Source organism: Aquarana catesbeiana, linkage group LG08 (assembly GCF_042186555.1).
Source record: "Aquarana catesbeiana isolate 2022-GZ linkage group LG08, ASM4218655v1, whole genome shotgun sequence".
In the NCBI taxonomy this organism is placed as follows: domain Eukaryota; kingdom Metazoa; phylum Chordata; class Amphibia; order Anura; family Ranidae; genus Aquarana; species Aquarana catesbeiana.
Window position 1 is genome coordinate 15,727,852 of NC_133331.1, and position 27,765 is coordinate 15,755,616.

Consider the following 27,765-nt stretch of genomic DNA (forward strand, 5'->3'; position numbering starts at 1 on the left):
TGTCCAGTGTGTGTAGGTGTAGAGTGATTATCTGGTTCTGTTCCTGGATGTTGAAGGTTCTAGCAAGGTGGACCTAATAAAGGGGGTCCAACCCGCTACTAGCAAGGTGGACTTAATAAAGGGGGTCCAACCCGGGACTAGCAAGGTGGACCTAATAAAGTGTCCAGTGTGTGTAGGTGTAGAGTGATTATCTGGTTCTGTTCCTGGATGTTGAAGGTTCTAGCAAGGTGGACCTAATAAAGGTGGTCCAACCCGCTACTAGCAAGGTGGACTTAATAAAGGGGGTCCAACCCAGGACTAGCAAGGTGGCCTTATAAAGGGGGTCCAACCCAGGACTAGCAAGGTGGACCTAATAAAGGGTAGTCCAACCAGGGACTAGCAAGGTGGACCTAATAAAGGGGGTCCAACCCGGAACTAGCAAGGTGGACCTAATAAAGGGGGTCCAACCCGGGACTAGCAAAGTGGACCTAATAAAGGGGGTTCAACCCGGGACTAGCAAGGTGGACCTAATAAAGGGGGTCCAACCGGGGACTAGCAAGGTGGACCTAATAAAGGGGGTCCAACCCAGGACTAGCAAGGTGGACCTAATAAAGGGGGTCCAAACAGGGACTAGGAAGGTGGATCTAATAAAGGGGGTCCAAACAGGGACTAGCAAGGTGGATCTAATAAAGGGGGTCCAACCAGGGACTAGCAAGGTGGACCTAATAAAGGGGGTCCAAACAGGGACTAGCAAGGTGGATCTAATAAAGGGGGTCCAACCAGGGACTAGCAAGGTGGACCTAATAAAGTGGCCGGGAGTGTATATTTCTTAAATGTATAGTGCTGCACTTCTCATACACATTTCCAGTGTTGGACCACAGAAGGGTGTTCAGCTGCTGACCATATAATTATTTTTAAACCAGAAGCACAGAGTATATAAACGTTCTGTTAGAGATCCCAGCTTGCCGGATGGTAGCAGTTGGTAGGACACATTATAATGACCAATAAAAAAACCATCTGCAGTAACATTCCTCTGCAGTCCCAGCACTGAGCAGAACCCGGACACGCACGCTTGAGTTTAAGATTAAGAAGAAAGCCAAATCTGCATAAGTGAAGCGCTCTGGGAAGGCGTTTATGATCCGCCGTCATCGGAAAGCGATTTTGTGCAATTCCTCGGGCGGCAGACGTGCGCTCATACTCACAAGTCATTTAGGAAGAGCAGCTCCTCTTCTGCCGGATCCTCCAGGTTCACATTTTCCTGCAACACTGCGCCGCCGGTCACCGGAAAGAAAAGAGAGTTACTGAGCGCCGGTCACATGACCCCCCCCCCCAAAAAAAAGAAAATAAAACTGACGTTACAAATTGAGAAAATTACCTTTGGCAGAGATTGGAGCTTCCATGACAGCAGCCACAGATTCATATTCCTCCAGCAAAGCGACGCTCTGCTCCTGGGTGAATCCATGAACCTTGAAAGAGATTTAAATACTCATTACAGAAGCACCGAGGGGTACGTCTTAATGTGAAGAACAATACGCGGCTATTACCGGAGATCACCGAATTAGACTTCTCATTTACTTCGGTAAATCTGTGTATTTAACTGTTTAACCACTTAAGAACCGATCCTTGTTTTGGGATTTTTGTGTTTAAAATCATTTTTTTTTCTTGCTAGAAAATTACTTAGAGCCCGCAAACATTTTATATATTTTTTTTCAGACACCCTAGAGGCGGTCGTTGCAATACTTTCTGTCACAGCATATTTGCGCAGCGGTTTTACAAGCGCAATTTTTTTTTGGGGAAAAAAAAAATACACTTTTTTTGTATTAAAAACTAAGACAACAGTAAAGTTAGCCCAATTTTTTTATATATTGTGAAAAAGGATGTTACGCCGAGTAAATGGATACCCAAAATGTCATGCTTCAAAATTGTCCCCGCTCGTGGAATGGCGACAAACTTTTACCCTTAAAAATCTCCATTGGACAACGTTTAAACAGGTTTCTACAGGTTACCAGTTTTGAGTTACAGAGGAGGTCTAGAGCTAGAATTATTGCTCTCGCTCTAACAATCGCAGTGATACCTCACATGTGTGGTTTGAACACCGTTTTCATATGCGGGCACAACTTACGTATGCTTTTGCTTCTGCGCGCGAGCTTGGCGAGACGGGGCGCCTAAAATTTTTCTTTTTTTTTTCTTATTTATTTTACACACTGTCTTTAAAAAAAAAAAAAAAAACTATTTTGGGGCACTTTTATTCCTATTACAAGGAATGTAAATATCCCTTGTAATAGAAAAAAAGCATGACAGGTCCACTTTAATATGAAATTTGGGGTCAAAAAGACCTCAGATCTCATATTTACACTTAAATGCAATAAGAGAAAAAAAAAAAATATCATACACACACATACATACATATATCTATACATAGACACACATATATATATATATATATATATATATATATATATATATATAGATATATAGATATATGTATACACACACACATACACACACACACACACACATATATACATACACACAAAAAAATTATGTCCCCTTTAAGACCATTGGGCGGAAGTGAGGTTTGATGTTGCTTCCGCCATCCAATGGAATGGAGCCGAGCGGGGGACATCTTTCCCTCACTTGGCATCCAGCCTGTGAGGTTAGAGGACTGATCGTCCCTGCCGCTACCGACGGCTCCGGTAAGCGGCGGAGACGACCAGAGCGAGGCAGGAGGGGGGGCCTTTCCCGTCCCCGGTAAAAGTGATCTTGCGGCGAATCCGCCGCTGAGACCACTTTTATCTGAAAGCCGACCGCCCGCTGTTGAAGAAGATACTGGGGTTATGGCAGCTATCTGCTGCCATAACAACGGTATTCCCCTTCAAACAGCCGACGTAGAATGACGGCGGGCAGTTGGCAAGTGGTTAAAATGAGTGTCTTTTTCTTAGACTAAGAAATGCAAGTGAGCTCAAGCTGAAATTGAATCTGCTTATGTCGCACCCTCTAGTGTGCTACAAGATTATTGCAGGCAAATTTAGGTTTGACTCATGGTAACTGTAGGAGTCTGTAATCAGGTCAGATTACTAGAGGTCAGGCTGGACGTTGTGACAGTGTGGGTCTCTGGTACCTGCCCCTGGGTCTAGAAGCTTGGATAAGCTTCTGGAAGTTAGTGGGCGGAGGCCAGGAAGTCCTGATCTGCATACTTGAGGGAATCTGGCTAATCCCCAGGCAGAGGGCCTAGGAGGGTGACTGAGTCAGACCTTAAATATGGGACAGCCAGGGTAACAGGGGAGTTGGGTGGAAGATGGAGTGCTGAGGAGGCTTTCCCAAGGTGTGGGGGGGCTTTACCTCCAGGTTGGGATCGGGCTGGCTTAAGAAGATCCATTCAGCATCACGGTTTGAACAGGATTTTTTCCTGAGAACAGTGGGAGCAAGGAGGACAGAGTAAGTACATCAGCACACTCAGGGATTCATAAGGGGAGAGACTGCCGCATGTAGCAAGTTTTCAGAGGACGGTGCCGTGCATAACCCTTTTTATCCCTTGCCCTGGGGAATCTTCACAGCAGCAGCCAGGACAGCTGGTAGTGCATGCAAGCGGTGGAGCTGGGATCAGTTCTACAACAGGATAGGAGATACTCCTGTATGCAGTTTTGCAACCTTTTGTGCTATTTTCCAATTGGGACCAAGAGCTCCTAGTCCGTAAGGGACTTGCTTGCTACTGATCCTTAAAGACTGAGTGTGTCCAGGAAGGAGAACAGTCCAGGATCTTATCTCTGTATATAGGAAGGACATTGTCCTCATCTGTGTTCAAGTCAAGTTGGGCATCCCATAAATTCCTCTACCCCATCCAAGTTGTTACCCCTAATAAAACAACATAAAACAAAGCCAAGAGACTGGCTTCTTGTGTCTGGGTGCAAATGGAAGATGTTTGTTGCCTCGCTGTGTAAAAGAAGGGGGAAACAGTAACCAGCAGCCCCTGCGGGGGTAGTGCTACACTTAGATTTTGCCTTCCCTGGTCTATGAAGCCTTCTGACTTTTACCTCCTGTCATGGTCACTGCAAAAATATGATACAAATGTAGAAAGAACTTCCCCCTCCTAATGTTGGTTGTAAAGCCGGTTCATGCGTCTGCGCCTCTGCCATCCACCAAAAAAGTATCCCACTGGCGAGATCTCTGCACTTAGATCCCTGACTCCTCCCATTACTACAGCCATATCACATGTATTATACATGATGGAGAATACAATGACAGGTATGGCTCTGCTTCTTTTCACATTACCATGAGCTGTAGAACTTGACATGTATGGATCTCCTTCACGGCCTCCTTACACCCGTTGTCCAGCTGTAAAACCATCTGGAAAGCTTCTTCTGCCTCGCCATATCTCTGTGGATGTAGATGTGGCATTATCAGCTGGATAGAGCATGGAGACTACTGAAGAAGAAAGTTAATTCATACTGAAACAATGTATTGGATGAGTGATGGGAAAATACAGCCAGACCTACTATGACCAACCGGACTCCAAAAATGAGAGGACCTACTATGACCGACAAGACTTCACAAATGAGAGGACCTAATATAACCAACAGGACTTCACAAAGGAGAGGACCTGCTATGACCTACAAGACTCCACAAATGAGGAACTAAAATGACTTACAGTCCAAAAGGAGAGGGCTCGCTATGACCTAAAGGACTTCACAAGAAGAGGACCTACAGGACTTCAAAAATGAGAGGACCTACTATAACCTACAGAACTCCACAAACAAGAGGACCTACTATGACCTAGAGGACTCCACAAACAAGAAGACCTAATATAACCTACAGGACTCCACAAACTAGAGGACCTACTATAACCTACAAGACTCCATAAAGGAGAGGACCTACTATAAGCTACAGGACTTCATAAATGAGACGACTTACTATAAGCTACAGAAAGGTTGAGTCCCAGGCGCTAATCATAGGAAAAAACACATAATGCAATATATGTTCAGCTGAACCGTGCTGCTGTTTAATGGCAAAGGATCAGATGCTGCAATGCTGAAGACAAAGAGGGATGACGGCACTCAGGAACTGGGCTGGAATTGATAGGCTACAAGGCAGTAAGGCTGGCTCAGGCACTGATGGATCAGTAGGACTGACCGGGACAACCAAGGGACACCGACCATGGAAAGCCACAAGGACACGCCAGCTGCAGTGTGCAGTATGTAGAGCCGCACCTGTCGGCAAGGGAAGATGGCGTCGGTGTCACTGACACTGGCGATGTGGATAGAGCCAAGCAGCTGACTGTATCCAGGGGAAAAGCTCCATAGTGAGCGTCACAGGAAGGGGGCTTCACCGAAGACAAGCCGGAACTAAGGTGTCAGAGAAGGAACCATATCGTGTGTGTGTGTGTGTGTGTGTGTGTGTGTGTGTGTGTGTGTGTGTGTGTGTGTGTGTGTGTGTGTGTGTGTGTGTGTGTGTGTGTGTGTATGTATGTATGTATGTATGTATAAATAGTTTTCTTCTTTTTCCTTTTTTCTTTATAGACCCCATCTGATTTGAATTATGTATTTATGTATTGTTATTCCATTTTAATTCATTTTTAATTATAATTATCATTTCCAATGGTTCATGTTAAGCGTCATAACAAATTCATATGAAATATATATTACGTGTATAGAGTTTAAATTAATATGACATTGACACAGGATTTTAGGTCTGTGTGTGTGTAGATGCATATATTATATAGATATACACAGGCAGTGTATAATTTTTGCAGTTTTTATTTTCAGAATGTCTATGGAACTTGTAATATAAGAGTTAAAGTGGTTGTAACCCCTTTTGTCTTACTTTTATCTATAGGTAAGCCTAGAATAAGGCTTACCTATAGGTAGTGGAAATATCTCCTAAACGCGCGCTGTTTAGGAGGCGATACTTCACTTGTAGTGCGCTGATGTCGTCATCGGCGCATGCGCTGTGAAGAAGCGGACCTCCATGCCGTTTCTTCCCCAGCGTGTGCCGTGGCCGATAGCTCCTGCGCGCATGCGCGGGAGCGACGTCACGCAGCTCCGGACATTCACAGAGCCGTAGTCCATGGCCCCGGGAAGGAAGAGGGGCGAAGATGGATATGGCATGCACAGGGGACGGAGCGGGTTTCGTTTGCAGGTAAGTGTTACATATTGGGCTAGGATGCAATGCATCCTAGCCCATTATGCTTTTCATTTGCAGGGTTTGCGCAGAGCAAAAGAGGAAGAAAAACCCGTCGGGGGGTTTACTTTCTCTTTAATAGTCCATAATTGTTCTCAATGGGTTGAGGGCATGATTGATCAATTAGTCAAGACCTCCATTCACTCTTTGCTTAGCCCTGCCCCTACAATGGTGTTATATTGCTTCTGTTAGCCATTTTCCAGTGACTTGACAAAGGACGCAAGCGTGCAAAACCGGTAGTCACAGCAACAGACGCCCTGTTCCACGTTGGCAGCGGCTAGTTCCTTCTCAGACACCTCAGTTCCGGCTTCTCTTCGGTGACACCCCCTTCCTTCGACATTAACCATGGAGCTTTTCTCCTGGACACAGTTAGCTGCTTGGCACTATCCACATCGTCAGTGACACCATCTTCCCTTTCCGGTGGGTCCGGCTCTACACACTACACACTGCAGCTGGCGTGTCCTTGTGGCTTACCATGGTCGGTGTCCCTTGGTTGGTTGTCCCAGTCGGTCCTAGTGATCCATCAGTGCCTGAGTCAGCCTTACAGCCTTGTGCCATCACCTGTCAATTCCAGCTCAGTTTCTGAGCGCTGCCAACCCTTTTTATCTTCACTATAAGCTACAGGACCTACTATGACCTAGAGGGCTCCACGAACAAAAGGACCTGCTATAACCTACAGGCCTCCACAAAAGAGAGGACCTACTATAACCTACAGGAATCCACAAACGAGAGGACCTGCTATAACCTACAGGACTCCACAAACTAGAGGACCTGCTATAGCCAACAGGACTCCACAAACTAGAGGACCTGCTGTAACCTACAGGCCTCCACAAAACGAGAGGACCTGCTATAACCTACAGGACTCCATAAATGATAGAACCTACTATAAGCTACAGGACTCCACAAACCAGAGGACCTACTATGACCTAGAGGTCTCCACAAACAAGAGGACCTGCTATAACCTACAGGACTTCACACATGAAAGGACCTGCTATAACCAACAGGACTCCATAAAATGAGAGGACCTACTATGACTTACAACCTGAAACACACACAAGAGATAGGAATACATTCCGTTCAAACCAACATTCTGGAAAATGCATTTACAGTGTAACTTCATCAACCCACCTGAGAATGGTTGTTTAAAAAAAAATGAAATGCAAGGCTAAACGAAAAGCACGTGACCAATTTGTGTAATCAGATTTACACTTCAGTGCTCTTACAATGATGTTAGCAATTTTAAGCTTTTAGGACTAAAGGTCCCGTGTGTGCCTTACCGATATAGTTTCACCTTGTTTCTAGGGGCTTGACTTCTCTAAATACTGGACACCAGTCTTTTTTAGGACAATTAGGACAACTGCCCACCTTCCTTTACCCGTATAATGGGAACATTTAAGGTCACTCTGATTTGACAGGATGAAGCCAGGTGGGCAAGGCTTAGCCCAGAAGTCCAAGATGCTAAACCAGAGGGGCACAAAAGGAGAGGCTTTTTCTTCTTAATGATAGAACTCAATGTCTGCTCTCAGGAAGGAGTTTCAAGCTTTAAGTGACCTTCTCCCTGCCCTACACCAAAACGATCTGTAAAAGTAGACCAGAACTTACACCCCGAAGGATGTTTTCATCTAACAATTCTGATGCCTCGTGTCCCCTGTCATACTCTGTGGTTCCTTCTGCCTGGCCCTACGTCACTGCAGGTTACGGCTGAGTCATTTTCAAGTGCTGTTTGATTTCACTTTTTTGTCGGCACAAGGTTACTTTAAGCCTAGAGTTCTATTTTTGAGTGTTAGAATTTAACATCAGGAGGAGGTTTAAAACTATTTCCTCCCTGAATCATGAATGGTATGAATGACAGCATTCATGAAGACTAATCCTGGTGTCCACAGCAAAAGGTGCTCCATTATGTGTGTAGGGAGATTATTTACTATAGTGCTGGCCTTGCCTTAGGAGAAATTGCATCACATAGAAATGAGTAATAAGTATGCAGAGCTAAAAAAGATGACCATCTGATGAAACTAAACATAAGAAAAAGCCAACACTCCCAACTCAACACCCAACTCATGACCCATATCAGCAAAAACAACAATGATTCATGGGAGAGAAGCCCCTGTCTGCATCCCCTTAATACGTTGGTGTTTGTATGGATGTGGGATATCAGTAAAGTGTCATCTTGGATGTTCAGTTGCAGAGCTGGCTTTTTTCTATGTCTGGATCTGTGTCGCCATTTAGCTAAGCCCCCACTCCTACAGGCTGGTTAAGTGAGGTTGGCACGATGTGGTTTGATGTATGAGAAGCCTACTGAACCCGACCTCCTTCTGTCACCCATTTTGCACTCAGCAATGCAAGCTTGAAACCAGGACTTCCATCATTCATTTACGGTTTTAGATATTACGGGTCTTAATGATCATCTGCTGCATCATATATTACAGCCGTCAAAAGGTATATGTGCAACCAAGCAAAACGCAGACATTAACATTTCGTATGAGGTCAAAGTATAAACTTCAAAATTTCACACACCGGTGATAAAATCCTGTGCGTTACCGCCAGGAACTACAAGATGGCTTCTAGGATAGTACAACACTGCACACAGAGCTTATGTAATAAAGAGAGTCAGGACTAGGATCTCCCTTCCTACAGAGGACAATCAGAATTTAATTATACCAAAACCAGGCTGGCTTCTCTGTGGACAATCTCCAGTTCCTCCTACTGCTACAATAATACAATGATACTTCATACTGCTACAATAATACGATACTTCATACTGCTACAGTAATACAATGATATATCAAGAAATAATGTACTGCGCTGTTGGTAAGGCTATGTTGCCTAAAACATTGCGTGCTCATATAATAACGTGCAAATAGTGCAAAAACATTTCATATAGAGTATCTCCCCTCTTATTTTTGTAAATATTTTATTATACCTTTTCATGTGACAACACTGAAGAAATTACACTTTGCTACAATGTAAAGTAGTGAGTGTACAGCTTGCATAACAATGTAAATTTGTTGTCCCCTCAAAATAACTCAACACACAGCCATTAATGTCTAAACCGCTGGCAACAAAAGTGAGTACACCCCTAAGTGAAAATGTCCAAATTGGGCCCAAAGTGTCAATATTTTGTGTGGCCGCCATTATTTTCCAGCACTGCCTTAACCCTCTTGGGCATGGAGTTCACCAGAGCTTCACAGGTTGCCACTGGAGTCCTCTTCCACTCCTCCATGACGACATCACGGAGCTGGTGGATGTTAGAGACCTTGCGCTCCTCCACCTTCCATTTGAGGATGCCCCACAGATGCTCAATAGGGTTTAGGTCTGGAGACATTCTTGGCCAGTCCATCACCTTTACCCTCAGCTTCGTTAGCAAGGCAGTGGTCGTCCTGGAGGTGTGTTTGGGGTCGTTATTTTGCGGCCCAGTCTCTGAAGGGAGGGGATCATGCTCTGCTTCAGTATGTCACAGTACATGTTGGCATTCATGGTTCCCTCAATGAACTGTAGCTCCCCAGTGCCGGCAGTACTCATGCAGCCCCAGACCATGACACTCCCACCACCATGCTTGACTGTAGACAAGACAAACTTGTCTTTGTATTCCTCACCTGGTTGCCGCCACACACGCTTGTCACCATCGGAACCAAATAAGTTTATCTTGGTCTCATCAGACCACAGGACATGGTTCCAGTAATCCATGTCCTTAGTCCTTAGTTAACTGCTTGTAGTTAACTGTTTTAGGATTTATTGAGCATCATCTTTAGAAGAGGCTTCCTTCTGGGATGACAGCCATGCAGACCAATTTGATGCAGTGTGCGGCGTATGGTCTGAGCACTGACAGGCTGACCCCCCACCCCTTCAACCTCTGCAGCAATGCTGGCAGCACTCATATGTCTATTTCCCAAAGACAACCTCTGGATATGACGCTAAGCACGTGCACTCAACTTCTTTGGTCGACCGTGGCGAGGCCTGTTCTGAGTGGAACCTGTCCTGTTAAACTGCTGCATGGTCTTGGCCACCATGCCGCAGGACAGTTTCAGGGTCTTGGCAATCTTCTTTTAGCCTAGGCCATCTTTATGTAGAGCAACAATTCTTTTTTTTCAGATCCTCAGAGAGTTCTTTGCCATGGGGTGCCATGTTGAACTTCCAGTGATCAGTATGAGAAAGTGAGAGCGATAACACCAAATTTAACACACCTGCTCCCCATTCACACCTCAGACCTTGTAACACTAACGAGTCACATGACACCGGGGAGGGAAAATGGCTAATTGGGCCCAATTTGGACATTTTCACTTTTGTTGCCAGCGGTTTAGACATTAATGGCTGTGTGTTGAGTTATTTTGAGGGGACAGCAAATTTACACTGTTATACAAGCTGTACACTCACTACTTTACATTGTAGCAAAGTGTCATTTCTTCAGTGTTGTCACATGAAAAGATAGAAGAAAATATTTACAAAAATGTGAGGGTTGTACTCACTTTTCTGAGATACTGTATATACATAGCATGTGTGAACATGTACAATGGTAAATGAAACAATAAAGTCTTAAAACATTATTGATAAATCATAAAGTCCATTTATAAGCCACAATCTGCTTACATGGCATGAAAAATACATGAAAATGAAAAGAATAGTCCCATTTTCAATGCTTGTGATGAAAAAGGTACTAAACACGCATAAGCTTTAAAAATGCTCCAAATGATCAACTGACAGTACTCCACCACCGTTCAAAGGATGGATGCTTACCGTCTAACCATGTATTAATGGGCTCAACTCCCCACTACGGGCATGAAACCATTTTTTTAAGAAACCAGCAGGTCTAATGGATCATCAACAGAACCTCTAGAATATATAGCCAGATAAACACCCAGCACCATACATCAGCAAGGCATATGAGGAGAGAAGAATATATCGCTCATTGCGCAGTTTCCAACAATGTATTATTACTTTATTAAAAACGTAATCTACTTACAAATGTGTAAAAAAACTTCAAGCATTGCAACAAAAACACTCGTCCTTTCCCCCAGGGGGCGTGCTGACATCACCGCTATTCCCTCTAATCGATTACCCCACTGAAGACGTCTTCTAAGACGAAACGTACATCGGGTGGAGGGAATAGTGGTGATGTCAGCACACCCGCCGGGGCAAAGGACGAGTGTTTTTGTTGTAATGCCTGAAGTTTTTTACACATTTGTAAGTAGATTATGTTATTAATAAATTAATACATTATTGGAAACTGCAATGAGCAGTATAGGTGTTGTTATGTGCAATGAGGTAAATGCAGCTGTTGAACAACTATCTTCTTGCTATCACACTCAGCGCAGAATATCTTTGTTTTAAAAAGAATACAATGATACTTCTTCATACTGCTACAATATGATATGATACAGTGCATCCGGAAAGTATTCACAGCACTTTACTTTTTCCACATTTTGTTATGTTACAGCCTTATTCCAAAATGGATTAAAATCATTATTTTCCTGAATTCTACAAACAATACTCCATAAAGACAACATGAAATAAGTCTGTTTGAAATCTTTGCAAATTTATTAAAAATAAAAAAACAAAAAAAAATCCCATGTACATAAGTATTCACAGCCTTTGCTCAATACTTTGGTGAAGCAGCTTTGGCATCAATTACAGCCTCAAGTCTTTTTGAGTATAAAGCTACAAGCTTGGAACACCTATTTTTGGGCAGTTTCTCCCATTCTTCTTTGCAGGACCGCTCAAGCTCCATCAGGTTGGATGGGGAGCATTGGTGTACAGCCCTTTTCAGATCTCTCCAGAGATGTTCAATCAGGTTCAAGTCTGGGCTCTGACTGGGCCACTCAAGGACATTCACAGGGTTGTCCCGTAGCCACTCCTTTGCTATCTTAGCTGTGTGCTTAGGGTCGTTGTCCCGTTGGAAGATGTACCTTCGCCCCAGTCTGAGGTCCAGAGCGCTCTGGAGCAGGTTTTCATCAAGGATGTTTCTGTACATTGCTGCATTAATCTTTTCTTTGATCCTGACTAGTCTCCCAGTTCCTGCCACTGAAAAACATCCCCACATCATGATGCTGCCACCACCATGCTTCACTGTAGGGATGTAAAGTCCAGGTGATGAGCAGTGCCTAGTTTTCTCCAGACATGATGCTTGCCATTCAGGCCAAAGAGTACAATCTTTGTTTCATCAGACCAGAGAATTTTGTTTCTCATGGTCTGAGAGTCCTTCAGATGCCTTTTTGGCAAACTCCAGGTGGGCTGTCATGTGCCTTTTACTGAGGAGTGGCTTCTGTCTGGTCACTCTACCATATAGGCCTGATTGCAGAGATGGTTGTTCTTCTGGAAGGTTCTCCTCTCTCCACAGAGAAACGCTGGAGCTCTGTCAGAGTGGCCATCGGGTTCTTGGTCACCTCCCTGACTAAGGCCCTTCTCCCCGATTGCTCAGTTTGGCCGGGCGGCCTGCTCTAGGAAGAGTCCTGGTGGTTCCAAACTTCTTCCATTTACAGATGATGGAGGCCACTGTGCTCATTGGGACCTTCAATGATGCAGAAATTATTCTGTACCCTTCCCCAGATCTGTGCCTCCATACAATCCTGTCTCGGAGGTCTACAGACAATTCCTTGGACTTTATGGCTTGGTTTGTGCTCCGACATTTACTGTTAACTGTGGGACCTTATATACACAGGTGTGTGCCTTTCCAAATCAGGTCCAATCAACTGAATTTACCACAGGTGGACTCCAATCAAGTTGTAGAAACATCTCAGGGATTATCAGTGGAAACAGGAGGGACCTGAGCTCAGTGTTGAGTGTCATGGCAAAGGCTGTGAATACTTATGTACATGGGATTTTTTCGTTATTTATTTTTAATGAATTTGAAAAGATTTCAAACAAACTTCTTTCATGTTGTCATAATGGGTTATTGTTTGTAAAATTTTGAGGAAAATAATTAATTTAATCCATTCTGGAATAAGGCTGTAACATAACAAAATGGGGAAAAAGTGAAGCGCTGTGAATACTTTCCGGATGTCCTGTATGTCCTCATACTGCTACATTGATACTTCTTCATACTGCTACAATGATACTACTAGTCATTGGGGCTCATTCAGACTGAAGAAATACACTGTCATTCACCGTCCGGTGTTGGAGCAGTGTTTAGTACATTGCAGTCAATGGAACAGTCACACCTCCACTATATGTGGTGCCCTGTGGGTCTCTCTCCCAAAAGTCTACATGAAGCCCCCTCTGAGGCTCTTAAACAGAGTGCAGCATCGGATGTTGTTCCAGGAACCCTCATTGCTGCACTTCAAATGCTATGGCTGATTATTTGCTCTTTTTCTAGTTTACAGTTTTTGCCTGCTGCTACAAGTACATTTATTTTATGTCTCTGTCTGTGTTCACCGAATGTGGAAAGGTCAAACCCAATCCTGCTGAACAAAAATGTAGAATTGATGTGTTGTGCAGAGTTTATAAAAGGAGGAAAAGTACAGTTACAATACAATTAAGTACAAGAGGGTTGGAAATACCCTGCATGGGAGAACCTACAATCTAATAGGCAGGGGCAAGCGATACAAAAAGTAACTGTGGGGGGGATGAGCTGATGGTGGAAATATAGGTTCGGTTGTTAGGTGGAGGTGTGATAGACCTCCCTGAAGAGATGAGCTTTCAGGAATCGCCTAAAAGGTGGACAGAGTAGGAGATAACCAGACAGTTTGGAGTAGGGAGTTTCAAAGGATGGGAGAGGCTCTGGAGAAGTCCTGGAGCTGAGCATTAGAGGAGGAGACAAGGGGACTAGCTGGCAGGAGGTCTTAGGAGGAGCGGAGAGGACGGTTTCAGTGTTGTTCTGTTCTATTGTTGGTAATGTAGCTCAGGGCAGAGCTGTGGATGGTTTTGTATGTTGTTGTTAGTACTGTGAATTTTATTCAATGGGGAAATGAAAGGCAATGGTGGAGCTGGCAGAGGACACTGAGCAGAAACCAGTGGAGGGAATGGCAGAGAGGGGTGGAAGACACTGAATGAAAGCCAGTGGAGGGTTTGGCAGAGAAGGGTAGAGGACACTGAATGGAGAACAAGTGGAGGAAATGGCAGAGATGGGGTGGGAGATACTGGATGAAAGACAGTGGAGGGATTGGCAGAGAGGGGTGGAGGACACTGAATAGAGACCAGTGGAAAGAGTGGCAAAGAGGGGTGGAGGACACTGAATAGAGACCAGTGGAAAGAGTGGCAAAGAGGGGTGGAGGACACTGAATGGAGCCAGTGGGGGGATTGGCAGAGAGGGGTGGAGGACACTGAATGGAGACCAGTGGAGGGATTGGCAAAGAGAGGTGAATGACACTGAATGGAAGCCAGTGGAGGGATTTGCTGAGAGGGGTGGAGGACATTGAATGGAAGCCAGTGGAGGAATTGGCAAAGAGGGCTGGAGGACACTGAATGGAGACTGGTAGAGGCATTGGTGAAGAGGGATGAAGGACACCGAATGGAAGCCAGTGGAGGGATTGGCAGAGAGGGGTGAAGGACATGGAATTGAGCCAGTGGAGGGATTGGCAGAGAGGGGTTGAGGACACTGAATGGAGACTGGTAGAGGCTTTTGCGGAGAGGGATGAAGGACACTGAAAGGAAGCCAGTGGAGGGATTGGCAGAGAGGGGTGAAGGACACGGAATTGAGCCAGTGGAGGGATTGGCAGAGAGGGGTGAAGGACACGGAATTGAGCCAGTGGAGGGATTGGCAGAGAGGGGTGAAGGACACGGAATTGAGCCAGTGGAGGGATTGGCAGAAAGGAGTGGATGACACTTTATTGAGCCAGTGGAGGGATTGGCAGAGAGGGGTTGAGGACACTTACATTGCAACCCTTCAGTGCTCTGCCCTTCCTGAAATAACCTTTAGGACAGGCAGCGGATAACTCTATGGAAGTTTCTGCATCCATCAGGGCCTTGGGGTAGAGCTTCAGCCGTTCGTAGCAGTATGATCGATTGCCAAAATACCTGAAAGGAAAGAAAGATTTGACACAGTTCACATTCCAGCTAGTCATGGTGTTAGAAGGTCAACAGCCTTCCCGTAATACCTGTATAATTATTACACTAACAACCTTCCATCACAGTACGGCCAGGCTCTTCTCCTGCAACCCACCTCATAGGTGGCAACGGTGTGAATAGGAGAGGAACTAGAAAAGAGGGGAGGAAAAAAAAAAAAAACAAGAAAAGAGGGTCAAAAGACAAGAGAGAGGGGGAGAGAGAAGGGGGGGGGGGTAACTCTGACTTAGAAGCCCCAAAGGGAGCATTCAGACAAGGTCCAAACAGGTCGATTGGAGTGAGGGGGGAACTCATAATTTTTTTATTTTTTAAAATAACAAACAGGTCATACTTACCCGCTCTGTGGAATGGTTTTGCACAGAGCAGCCCAGATCCTCCTCATCTAGGGTCCCTCACCGACACTCATGGCCCCTCCCTCTTGCCTAGTGCCCCCATAGCAAGCAGGCTCCCTCCCGAGCCGCTGCTCTGTGTGTCCATCCACACACAGAGCGCAGCTCGGCCCTGCCCCCACTCTCTCCTCATTGGCTCCCTGGCTGTGATGGACAGTAGGGGGAGCCAAAGGATACTGCTGCTGTCTCAACCAATGAGGAGGGAGAGCCTTGTTGTCTCTCTCAGCATGTTCCTGGTCCATACATGTACAGGCAGCTGAGCCTTGGTTCGGTACCGATCATCTCTCTACTACTGTCCACTGTACAGATAAAAGAAGACTGACACAAAGTAAGGTACAGAGTACAGAGTAAGGGTTTCAGGAGGCAGAGTCAGTACAGGAATCAGCAAGGTACCATGGGATATGTAGTCCTTAGAAATGGAGGAGAAGCGGCAAAGCATGCTGGGAATCCAGGAAGTTGCGGAAAGAGATGGCCAGCAAACAGGAAGCCCTCACAACATGGAAAGAGATTTTTCAGGTAATCTTGTGTTGGATTGTCAGTAATAACCAGTGGCGGTGCGTCCATAAAGGGCGAAGGAGCGCCGCCCCCTCTCGTCACCTCTCTCCCACCATAGACAGATTCATGCATTGCATGAATCTATCTATGGTCGCTGCTGCCGCCCCCTATTCAGGTGTCCGGCTGATGGGGCACAGTAGCGGCAATGGGGCACAATAGCGGCAATTGATGGGCACACTGGCAGCAATTGATGGGCACAGTGGCGGCTATTTATGGGTACTGTGGCTGCGTTTGATGGGCACAGTGGCTGCGTTTGATGGGCACAGTGGCTGCGTTTGATGGGCACAGTGGCTGCGCTTGATAACACAGTGGCAGCATTTGATTTGGCACAGTAGCGGCAATTGATGGGCTCACTGGCAGCAATTGATGGGCACAGTGGTGGCTATTTATGGGTACTGTGGCTGTGTTTGACTGGCACAGTGGCTGCGCTTGATGGCACAGTGGCTGCGCTTGATGGCACAGTGGCAGCATTTGATTTGGCACAGTAGTGGCAATTGATGGGCTCACTGGCAGCAATTGATGGGGCACAGTAGCAGTGATTGATGGGTCACAGTAGTGGCAATTGATGGGCTCACTGGCAGCAATTGATGGGGCACAGTAGCGGTGATTTATGGGTCACAGTAGTGGCAATTGATGGGCACACTGGCAGCAATTGATGGGGCACAGTAGCGGCAATTGATGGCACAGTGGCAGCAATTGATGGGCACAGTGGTGGCTATTTATGGGTGCAGTGGCGGCATTTGATGGGCACAGTGGCTGCGTTTGATGGCACAGTGGCAGCATTTGATTTGGCACAGTAGCGGCAATTGATGGGCTCACTGGCAGCAATTGATGGGGCACAGTAGCGGTGATTGATGGGTCACAGTAGTGGCAATTGATGGGCTCACTGGCAGCAATCGATGGGGCACAGTAGCGGTGATTTATGGGTCACAGTAGTGGCAATTGATGGGCACACTGGCAGCAACTGATGGGGCACAGTAGCGGCAATTGATGGCACAGTGGCAGCAATTGATGGGCACAGTGGTGGCTATTTATGGGTGCAGTGGCGGCATTTGATGGGCACAGTGGCTGCGTTTGATGGCACAGTGGCAGCATTTGATTTGGCACAGTAGCGGCAATTGATGGGGGCACAGTAGCGGTGATTGATGGGCACACTGGCAGCAATTGATGGCACAGTGGCAACAATTGATGGGCACAGTGGCAGGTATTTATGGGCACATTGGCTGCGCTTGATGGGCACAGTGGCTGCGCTTGATGGGCACAGTGGCTGCGCTTGATGGGCACAGTGGCTGCGCTTGATGGGCACAGTGGCTGCGCTTGATGGGCACAGTGGCTGCGCTTGATGGGCACAGTGGCTGCAATTGATGTTTTTTTTGTTTTTAGTTTGTTTGCGCCCCCAAAAAATTTTGAGCACCAGCCGCCACTGATAATAACTATAGCTTGTATTACAATGATCGTGTTACTGAATGAAAAGTGATTGCTGTGCGCCATAGAACTCTTTTAATGTTCAGATTTAAATGCCGTGTACAGAATTGCTCTATAATGAAGACATAAAATCCTTGTAAACCATAAATGTACGCCGACACAGATCCCTCCCCGAATCTATCCCCCCCTTTCACCGAGCGGACATCTGCAGAACACTTACCTGTAATCTTTCGGATCCAATCTGATGGCTTCACTGAAGACGTCGATGGCTTTGGTGTAGTTCCCGTCTTTTACCAACTGAATGCCTTGTTCTGGAATAATAGAGAATATTAGAAAACAAAATGTTAGGAATCCATCTGGACATGAATTCTATAAATTCTGCATTCCTGATGTAAAACTAAAAGCCTGCAAGAAGAGACATGAAAATCCAAAACACGTCAGATGTATAAAAGAGAGCCTGTCACTGCTCCCAACAGTGCCGGGAAACACAAGGCTGAGACAAGGGGGTGGGCAGGAGGGACAGGTGCCCTGGGCACAGAGAATGGACACAGTGCTGTACACCCATTCTACAGCATGCATTAGCAGTGGGAGAGGGGGCGCAATTCTGCATCCTTGTCTGGGGTGCTGGATGAACCTGTGCCAGTATTGCCGGTACATTCTATACCAATGTCAGGGAAATGCTGTGATTGGCTTTACAATATTACTACGCAGAGCTCCAGGATTACTCACCTACATACAGAGCATTGGTGACATAAGAGCACGTGCTGGTGGTGGGGTAAAGGCAGAGGAGGCCGGCAGTTTTGTTTTTTTGGGGGTGGGGGGGCAAACAACCCCTTCCCTCGGTGGCATCTTAGCACACACACCCCCCCCCCCCACCCTGCAATTACCCCAGCAGGCCCCGCCGGACAGGTTGCGGGCTCCGGCAGGAAGCGGCAGGTTGCGGCCTTCGGAGGGATGCGGGCTCCGGCGGCAGAGGGCTTCTATGGACGGCGGGCGAGCTCCTTCTGTGCGGCTCCTCCCTTCTTCTCCTAGGCACTCAATAGGATCGCCTGTCCTTTCAGCCAATTGGGTGACGAGTATCAGAAACGCTTCCCGATTGGCCGGAAGGAGGATCAGTGTTCCAACAGCGAATGTTGGGTGGGTTCCAGACGCAATGCTCTGAGCCCCGAGCCCACCCTATTTTGAAGCCTCTGGCTCTAATCAGTGCTTCAAAAAACACCCCACCGCCATAGGAACTCATGCGCCCGGCGTCCTGAAAGGGGCCGGGCACATGAATAAGGAGGGCCGCGGCATGGATAGGGGGGGGCAGCGCCCATAAGATGGTGGCTAGCTTTTTTTTTTTTGTGGAAAAATGGTGTTCGTTCCCTTTTCTTGATGGCTTGACTCCTCCCATACAGGTGAGGCCTTGATTCTCATGATGTGGGCATGTAAGAGTGCATATACAGTATATTACCAAAAGTATTGGGACACCTGCCTTTACACCCACATGAACTTTAACCACTTCAATACCGGGCACTTAGACACCTTCCTGCCCGGACCAATTTTCAGCTTTCAGCGCTGTCGCACTTTGAATGACAACTGCGCGATCATACAACATTGTACTCAAACTAAATTTTTATCATTTTGTTCCCACAAATAGAGCTTTCTTTTGGTGGTATTTGATCACCTCTGCGGTTTTTATTTTTTGCTAAACAAATAAAAAAAGACCGAAAGTTTTGCTTTTGTTTCTGTTAAAAAAATTGTAAATAAGTAAGTTTTCTCTTTCACTGATGGGCACTGATAAGGCGGCACAGATGAGGTGGCACCAATGAGCGGGCACTGACGATAGGCACTGGTAGGCGGCCCTGATGGGTGGCACTCATATGCAGCACTGATGGGCATTGATAGGCGGCACTGATGGGCACTAATGGGTGGCACTGGTTGGCACTGATGGGCACCGATAGGCGACACTGATGGGCAATGAAAGGCAGCACTGCTGGGCACTGATAGGGTGGCGCTGATAGGCGGCACTGCTGGGCACTGATACGTGGCACTGATATGAGGCACTGATGGGCATCCCTGGTGGCACTGGTAGTGGTAGCCAATGAAGTGGGCACTGATTGGCAGCTGCCTGGGCACAAAGTGGCATTTCCCTGGGGGTCTAGGGGCATATCTGGTGGTCCAGTGTGGATGGCTTCCCTGGTGGTCCTGGGTAGGACCTGAGGGGGGGCTGTGCTGATAAACAATCAGCACAGACCCCCCCCTGTCAGGAGAGCAGCCGATCGGCTCTCCTCTACTTGTGTCTGTCAGACGCGAGTGAGGAAAAGCCGATCACCGGCTCTTTCTATTTACATCGTGATCAGCCGTGATTGGACACGGCTGATCACGTGGTAAAGAGTCGCCGTCGGAGACTCTTTACCTAGATCGGTGTTACAGGGTGTCAGACTGACACCCCGCAACGATTGCCGCGATGCGCGCCTCCGGGGGCGCGCAGCGGCTCGATATTTCTGATCACGTCATATGACGTCCGATCAGGAATATCAAACCACTTTGCCGCAGTCATTTGGTGAGTCCTAGTCTTAGTCCGGAGGGTTCAATATTGAGTTGGCTCCACCCTTTGCAGCTATAACAGCTTCAACTCTTCTGGGAAGGCCGTCCACAAGGTTTAGGAGTGTGTCTATGGGAATGTTTGACCATTCTTCCAGAAGAGCATTTGTGAGGTCAGGCACTGATGTTGGATGAGAAGGCCTGGCTCACAGTCTCCACTCTTATACATCCCAAAGTTGTTCTATCAGGTTGAGGTCAGGGCTCTGTGTAGCCAGTCAAGTTCCTCCACCCCAAACTCGCTCATCCTTGCCTTTATGGACCTTTCTTTGTGCACTGGTCCAAATCATTTGGTGGAGGGGGGATTATGGTGTGGGGTTGTTTTTCAGGGGTTGGGCTTGTCCCCTTAGTTCCAGTGAAGGGAACTCTTAAGGCGTCAGAATACCAAGATATTTTGGACAATTTCATGCTCCCAACTTTGTGGGAACAGTTTGGGGATGGCCCCTTCCTGTTCCAACATGACTGCCCACCAGTGCACAAAGCAAGATCCATAAAGACATGGATGAGCGAGTTTGGGGTAGAGGAACCTGACTGGCCTGCACAGAGTCCTGACCTCAACCCGATAGAACACCTTTGGGATGAATTAGAGCAGAGACTGCGAGCCAGGCCTTCTCATCCAACATCAGTGCCTGACCTCACAAATGCTCTTCTGGAAGAATGGTCAAACACTCCCATAGACACCCTCCTAAACCTTGTGGACGGCCTTCCCCGAAGAGTTGAAGCCGTTATAGCTGGAAAGGGTGGGCCAACTCAATATTGAACCCTACGGACTAAAACTGGGATGCCATCAAAGTTCATGTGCGTGAAAAGGCAGGTGTCCCAATACTTTTGGTAATATAGTGTATATTGGGTTGAAAGTACATTTGCTGTTTGGCTCTGGGGAAGAAGGAAATCCCTTTGAAACGCGTCAGCCTACAGGGACCCCAGTGAGGCCCCCCCCCATGCTTTGGTGACAGCTTAGTCTGGAATTACTAAGCCACAGATGAGTGGCTGGATGAGCGCATTTAACATAAAGGTTTGTGAGTAGTAGCCGTCGGCTACCCGCCATTGCTCCTGAGAAGGAGAGAACGGGGATCTGCAAATGTAAACAGACATTCTGTATAGATCTCCGTTCTGTCAGGGGTGAGGAGAGCGATCTGTTGTTCTTACTGCTTAGGAACAACGATCGTTCTCCTCCCCCAGACAGTCCCATCCCCCCCACAGTTAGAATCATTCCCTAGGACACACACTTAACCCCTTGATCGCCCCCTAGTGTTAACCTCTTCCCTGCCAGGAACATTTATACAGTAATCAATGGCTATTTATAGCTCTGATCACTGTATAAATGTCAATGATCCCAAAATAGTGTGAAAAGTGTCCGATCTGTCCACCGCAATGTCGCAATCCCAATAAAAAATAAATAAATTTGAAAAAAAAAAAAAAAATCGCAGATCGCCGCCATTACTAGTGAAAAAAAAATAATAAAAATGCCATAGATCTATCCACTATTTTGTAGACGCTATAACTTTTACGCAAACCAATCAATATACGCTTATTGCAATTTTTTTTTTTAACAAGAATATGTAGAATACATATCGGCTTAAACTGATGAAGAAATTATTTTTTTATATATTTTTAGGGATATTTATTATAGCAAAAGGTAAAAAAATATCATTTTTTTTTTTTCAAAATTGTCGCTCTTTTTTTGTTTATAGTGCCAAAAAAAAAAAAAAAAAAAAACGCAGAGGTGATCAAATACCACCAAAAGGAAGCTGTATTTGTGGGAAAAAAAGGACGTCAGTTTTGTTTGGGTACAGCGTCGCAGGACCACGCAATTGTCAGTTAAAGCGACGCAGTGCCAAATCGCAAATAATGGCCCGGTCAGGAAGGGGGGTAAATCCTTCAGGGGCTGAAGTGGTTAAAACTTACGGGATAATTCACTAGGCCTGTGCGCACTTTTTTTTTTTTTTCAGTGGCCATAGGACATCCTCATCCCTAGAGGGCAGCAAAGGCTTCAAGAGATTATCCATGTGTGCAGTGGAATATGACTTACACCCTACCAAGTTATCACAGTTACGAACCCCCCCCCCCCCCCCCCCCCCGGGGACCATAGCGGTTGTGTTGGTGTCAGTAATGTTTTTACCTGTCGCCAAGGTCTGGGCTGTAATCTCCAAATGAACCCCCGGAAGAGGAAAGAATGCTTTAGTTGACCCAAAAAGACAAAACCTGAATATGTCCCTATAAGCTGACAATCTAAAGATCCTATCTGGTATTTCCTGGTTTTAGAATTTTACAGGATGAGATCCATTACAATCAGAAGTCACCCATCATGGGACTGATCATTGATGGCCGAGGCAAAACCATCACATTGCACCTCCTTACCAATAACCCTGAAGACCCCGAACACACACCTGGAGCCGGTGACAGCTCATAAAACCTTCTACATCCAGGAACAGAGCCAGATAATCACTCTACACCTACACACACCGCACACTTTATTAGGTACACCTTGCTCATACTGGGTTGAACCCCGTTTTGCCTTCAGAACTGCCTTCAATCTTTGTGGCATAGATACTGTAACCCCAACGCGTTTCACTGGTTTCTTGCCCAGCTTCATCAGGAGGAAATAAAATATCTCTGAAACATACATGTTTATAATGAACAATTACTTTTTTTTAGAATAAGTTGAAACAATATCTAAATACACTCACCAGCCACTTCATTAGGTACACCTTTCTAATACCAGGTTGGACCCCATTTTGCCTTAATTCTTCATGGCATAGATACAACAAGGTGTTGGAAACGTTCCTCAGAGATTTTGCTCCATAGTGACATGATAGCATCACGCAGTTGCTGCAGATTGGTCGGCTGCACATCCATGATGCCAATTTCCTGTTCCACCACATCCCAAAGGTGCTCTATTGGATGAGATGTGGTGAGTGTGGAGGCCATTGGAGTACAGGGACCTCATTGTCCAGTGGTGAGATGATTGGAGCTTTGTGACATGGTGCATTATCCTGCTGGAAGGAGCCATCAGAAGATGGGGGCACCATGATGCCAATCTTCCACCACATCCCAAAGGTCTCTATTGGATTGAGATCTGGTGAGTGTGGAGGCCATTGGAGTACAGGGACCTCATTGTCCAGTGGTGAGATGATTGGAGCTTTGTGACATGGAGCATTATCCTGCTGGAAGGAGCCATCAGAAGATGGGGGCACCATGATGCCAATCTTCCACCACATCCCAAAGGTCCTCTACTGGATGAGATGTGGTGAGTGTGGAGGCCATTGGAGTACAGGGACCTCATTGTCCAGTGGTGAGATGATTGGAGCTTTGTGACCTGGTGCATTATCCTGCTGGAAGGAGCCATCAGAAGATGGGGACACTGTAGTCATAAAGGGATGGACATGGTCACCAACAATACTCAGGTAGGCCGTGGTGATTAGAGTGATTGTAAAGGTTTATTTTTTTTTTTTTTAATAACAAACATGTCATACTTACCTGCTCTGTGCAAGGGTTTTGCACAGAGCGGCCCCTGATCCTCCTTTTCTGGGGGCCCCTGGTGGCGCTCCTGGCTCCTCCTCTTCATTGAGAGCCCCCACACAGAGCCGCATTCCATGGGGGGCACTCGTGCAGGTGTACTCCCGAGTCCTGCTGCTGCGTCCACTGACAGATACAGCAGGACTTGGCCCCGCCCCTCCACCCACCCCCCGCGTCACTGGGTTTGAATGGCAGCAGCGGGTGGCAATGGCTCCTGCTGCTAACAATCTATCCAATGAGGACCCAAGACAGCGGCTGCAGCTGCTGGGCTCGTTCTCATCGCTGGAACGATCGGGTTCAGGGAAGAAAAAGGGGGGGCTCTGGGGGGAAGCCGCACCACAGAATGTTTTTCACCTTAATGCATAGAATGAATTAAGATGAAAAACCTTGAGACTTTACAACTCCTTTCATTGATGCTCAATTGGGGCCCAAAGTGTGCCAAGAAAATCCCCCCCACCATTACACCCCCACCGCCAGCCTGAACCGGAGATACAAGGCAGGATGGATCCATGCTTTCATGTTTGTTTATTAAATTCTAGACATGTGCACTGACAAAAAAATGTGTTAGTTTTCGTTTCATTTGTTTTTCAGCTTTTTTCGGAAATTCGAAAATTTGGATTTTCAAATTTTCGCAATTCCGGAATTTCCTGATTTCGAATTTCCGAAAATTTTGAATTTCCGAATTTCCTAATTTCGAATTTCCGAATTTCTGAAATTTCGAATTTTCCAATCTCTGAAATCTTCCAAATTTCCGAATTTCCAAAATTTCCAATTTCCGAAATGTCGAATTTGCGAAATTTTGAATTTTTGGAAATACGAAAATGCGGGAATTTGAAGTTTCGGAAATTGAAGAATTCGGAAGTTCGGAAATTTCGGAATTAACGAATTTGTCAAAATTAGTTGAAAAACGAATTCGAAACTAAAACTAATTGCACATGTCTATTAAATTCTGACCCCACCATCTGAATGTCGCAGATGAAATCCAGACTCATCAGACCAGGCAACGTTTTTTCCGATCTTCTATTGTCCAATTTTGGTGATCCTGTGTGAATTGTAGCCTCAGTTTCCTGTTCTTAGCTGACAGGAGTGGCACCCGGTGTGGTCTTCTGCTGCTGAAGCCCATCTGCTTCAAGGTTGGATGTGTTGTGTATTCAGAGATGGTATTCTGCATACCTTGGATGTAACGAGCGGTTATTTGAGTTACTGTTGCCTTTCTATCATCTGGAACCAGTCTGCCCATTCTCCTCTGACATCAACAAGGCATTTTCCTCCACACAACTGCCGCTCACTGGATATTTTCTCTTTTTCCCACCATTCTCTGTAAACCCAGAGAGATGGTTGTGCGTGAAAATCCCAGAAATACTCAGACCAGCCCCGTCTGCCACCAACAACCATGCCACGTTCAAAGTCACCTAAATCCCCTTTGGTCCCCATTCTGATGCTCAGTTTGAACTTCAGCAAGTCGTCTTCACCACGTCTAGATGCCTAAATGCATTGAGTTGCTGCCGTGTGATTGGCTGATTAGCAATTTGTGCAACCAAGCAGTTGAACAGGTGTACCTAATAAAGTGTCCGGTGAGCGTAGAAGGTGAGGATGGTTACAGACACATTTCGGGATCTTAGCGGCACATTGTATCTTTGTTCTCTAGGATGAAAACAGATAATTACCCGTCACACTGAAGGCCGAGGATAGAATGTAGAAGAGTTTGTTCTCATTTCTCTACACATCACCCTCTAACCCGACAACAGAAATATGTGAAAACCACCTAATATCAGCTCACCGCGTCCGCCGGAGAACAACCAGTGCATGGCAACACGGCGAGCAAACAAAGAGCGCACACTGACCCCGACATATAAATACACAGGAATACTCGGTGCGTCAGACATTATCTGATGAAAAGCGTCTCCAACTAAACAAACAGGCTACAGAGAGCTACCCGCACACACAATACAGTGCCCTGAAAAAGTATTCATACCCCTTGAAATTCTCCACATTTTGTCATGTTACCACCAAAAACGTAAATGTATTTTATTGGGATTTTATGTGATAGACCAACACAAAGTGGCACATAATTGTGAAGTGGAAGGAAAATGATAAATGGTTTTCAATTTTTTTTTTACAAACAAATATGTGAAAAGTGTGGGGGGGCATTTGTATTCAGCCCCCTTTACTCTGATACCCCTAATTAAAATCTAGTGGAACCAATTGCCTTCAGAAGTCACCTAATTAGTAAATAGAGTTCACCTGTGTGTAATTTAATCTCAGTATAAATGCAGCTGTTCTGAGAAGCCCTCAGAGGTTTGTTAGAGAACCTTAGTGGACAAACAGCATCATGAAGGCCAAGGAACACCCCAGACAGGTCAGGGATAAAGTTGTGGAGAAGTTTAAAGCAGGGTTAGGTTATAAAAAAATCTCCCAAGCTTTGATCATCTCACGGAGCTCTGTTCAATCCATCATCCGAAAATGGAAAGAGTATGGCACAACTGCAAACCTACCAAGACATGGCCGTCCACCAAAACTGACCAGCCGGGCAAGGAGAGCATTCATCAGAGAAGAGCCAAGAGGCCCATGGTAACCCTGGAGGAGCTGCAGAGATCCACAGCTCAGGTGGGAGAATCTGTCCACAGGACAACTATTAGTCGTGTTCTCCACAAATCTGACCTTTAGAGTCGGTTTACACAGGGGCAGCCCGACTTGCAGCGCGACCTGCACACGAATTCAGCAGCGGCTTGCAAAATGACTTCTGTATAGAAGTCAATGCAAGTCGCCCTGAAGTCGTCCCAAAATAGTAGAGAAACCTTTTTCTAAGTTGGAGCGACTCGAGTTGTTCCTATTAGAACGGTTCCATAGTACAGAACGGAACGCGACTTGACAGGCAGCTAAGTCGCCTGACAAGTCGCCCCTGTGTGAACCGAGTCTTATGGAAAAGTGGCAAGAAAAAAGCCATTCTCGAAAGAAAGCCATAAGAAGACCCGTTTGCAGTTTGTAAGAAGCCATGTGGGGGACACAGCAAACATGTGGAAGAAGGTGCTCTGGTCAGATGAGACCAAAATTTTACTTTTTGGCCTAAAAGCAAAATGTTATGTGTGGCGGAAAACTAACACTACACATCACCCTGAACACACCATCCCCACCGTGAAACATGGTGGTGGCAGCATCATGTTGTGGGGATGTTTTTCTTCAGCAGGGAAGCTGGTCAGAGTTGATGGGAAGATGGATGGAGCCAAATACAGGGCAATCTTAGAAGAAAACCTGTTAGAGTCTGCAAAAGACTTGAGATTGGGGCGGAGGTTCACCTTCCAGCAGGACAACGACCCGAAACATACAGCCAGAGCTACAACGGAATGGTTTAGATCAGGGATCTGTTTCACGGTGGGGATGGTGTGTTCAGAGTGATGTGCAGTGTTAGTTTTCCGCCACACATAACATTTTGCTTTTAGGCCAAAAAGTTCAATTTTGGTCTCATCTGACCAGAGCACCTTCTTCCACATGCTTGCTGTGTCCTCCACATGGCTTCTCACAAACTGTAAATGGGACTTCTTATGGTTGTCTTTCAACAATGTCTTTCTTCTTGTCACTCTTCCATAAAGGTCAGATTTGTGGAGAACACGACTAATAGTTGTCCTGTGGACAGATTCTCCCACCTGAACTGTGGATCTCTGCAGCACCTCCAGAGTTACCATGGACCTCTTGGCTGCTTCTCTAAAGAATGTACACCTTGCCTGGCCTGTCAGTTTAGGTGGACGGCCATGTTTTGGTAGGTTTGCAGTTGTGCCATACTCTTTCCATTTTCAGATGATGGATTGAACAGTGCTCCATGAGATGTTCAAACCTTGGGTTTTTTTTTTTTTATAACCTAATCCTGCTTTAAACTTCTCCACAAGTTTATCCCTGACCTGTCTGGTGTGTTCCTTGGCCTTCATGATGCTGTGTATTCACGAAGGTTCTCTAACAAACTTCTGAGGGCTTCACAGAACTTCTGAAGGCAGTTGGTTCCACTAGATTTTAGTTAGGGGGTATCAGAGTAAAGGGGGCTGAATACAAATGCCCCTCAAACTTTTCACATATTTATTTGTAAAAAAAAAATTGAAAAGAATTTATTATTTTCCTTCCACTTCACAATTATGTGCCACTTTGTGTTGGT

The 27,765-nt window shown here is 46.0% G+C and overlaps 1 protein-coding gene across 1 annotated transcript in view; it reads right to left on the minus strand.

Moving 5' to 3' along the window:
* The window catches only part of LOC141105601 (tetratricopeptide repeat protein 12-like), a 163,211-nt gene that overhangs the window by 49,428 nt on the left and 86,018 nt on the right, over positions 1–27,765 (minus strand). The window contains exons 7-11 of the mRNA XM_073595545.1: positions 17,740–17,830; positions 14,961–15,102; positions 4,252–4,356; positions 1,355–1,445; positions 1,182–1,245 (exon numbers count right to left, since the gene is read on the minus strand). Coding sequence (XP_073451646.1) covers positions 1,182–1,245; positions 1,355–1,445; positions 4,252–4,356; positions 14,961–15,102; positions 17,740–17,830 — 493 coding nt within the window. The remainder of the gene's footprint in view (positions 1–1,181; positions 1,246–1,354; positions 1,446–4,251; positions 4,357–14,960; positions 15,103–17,739; positions 17,831–27,765) is intronic.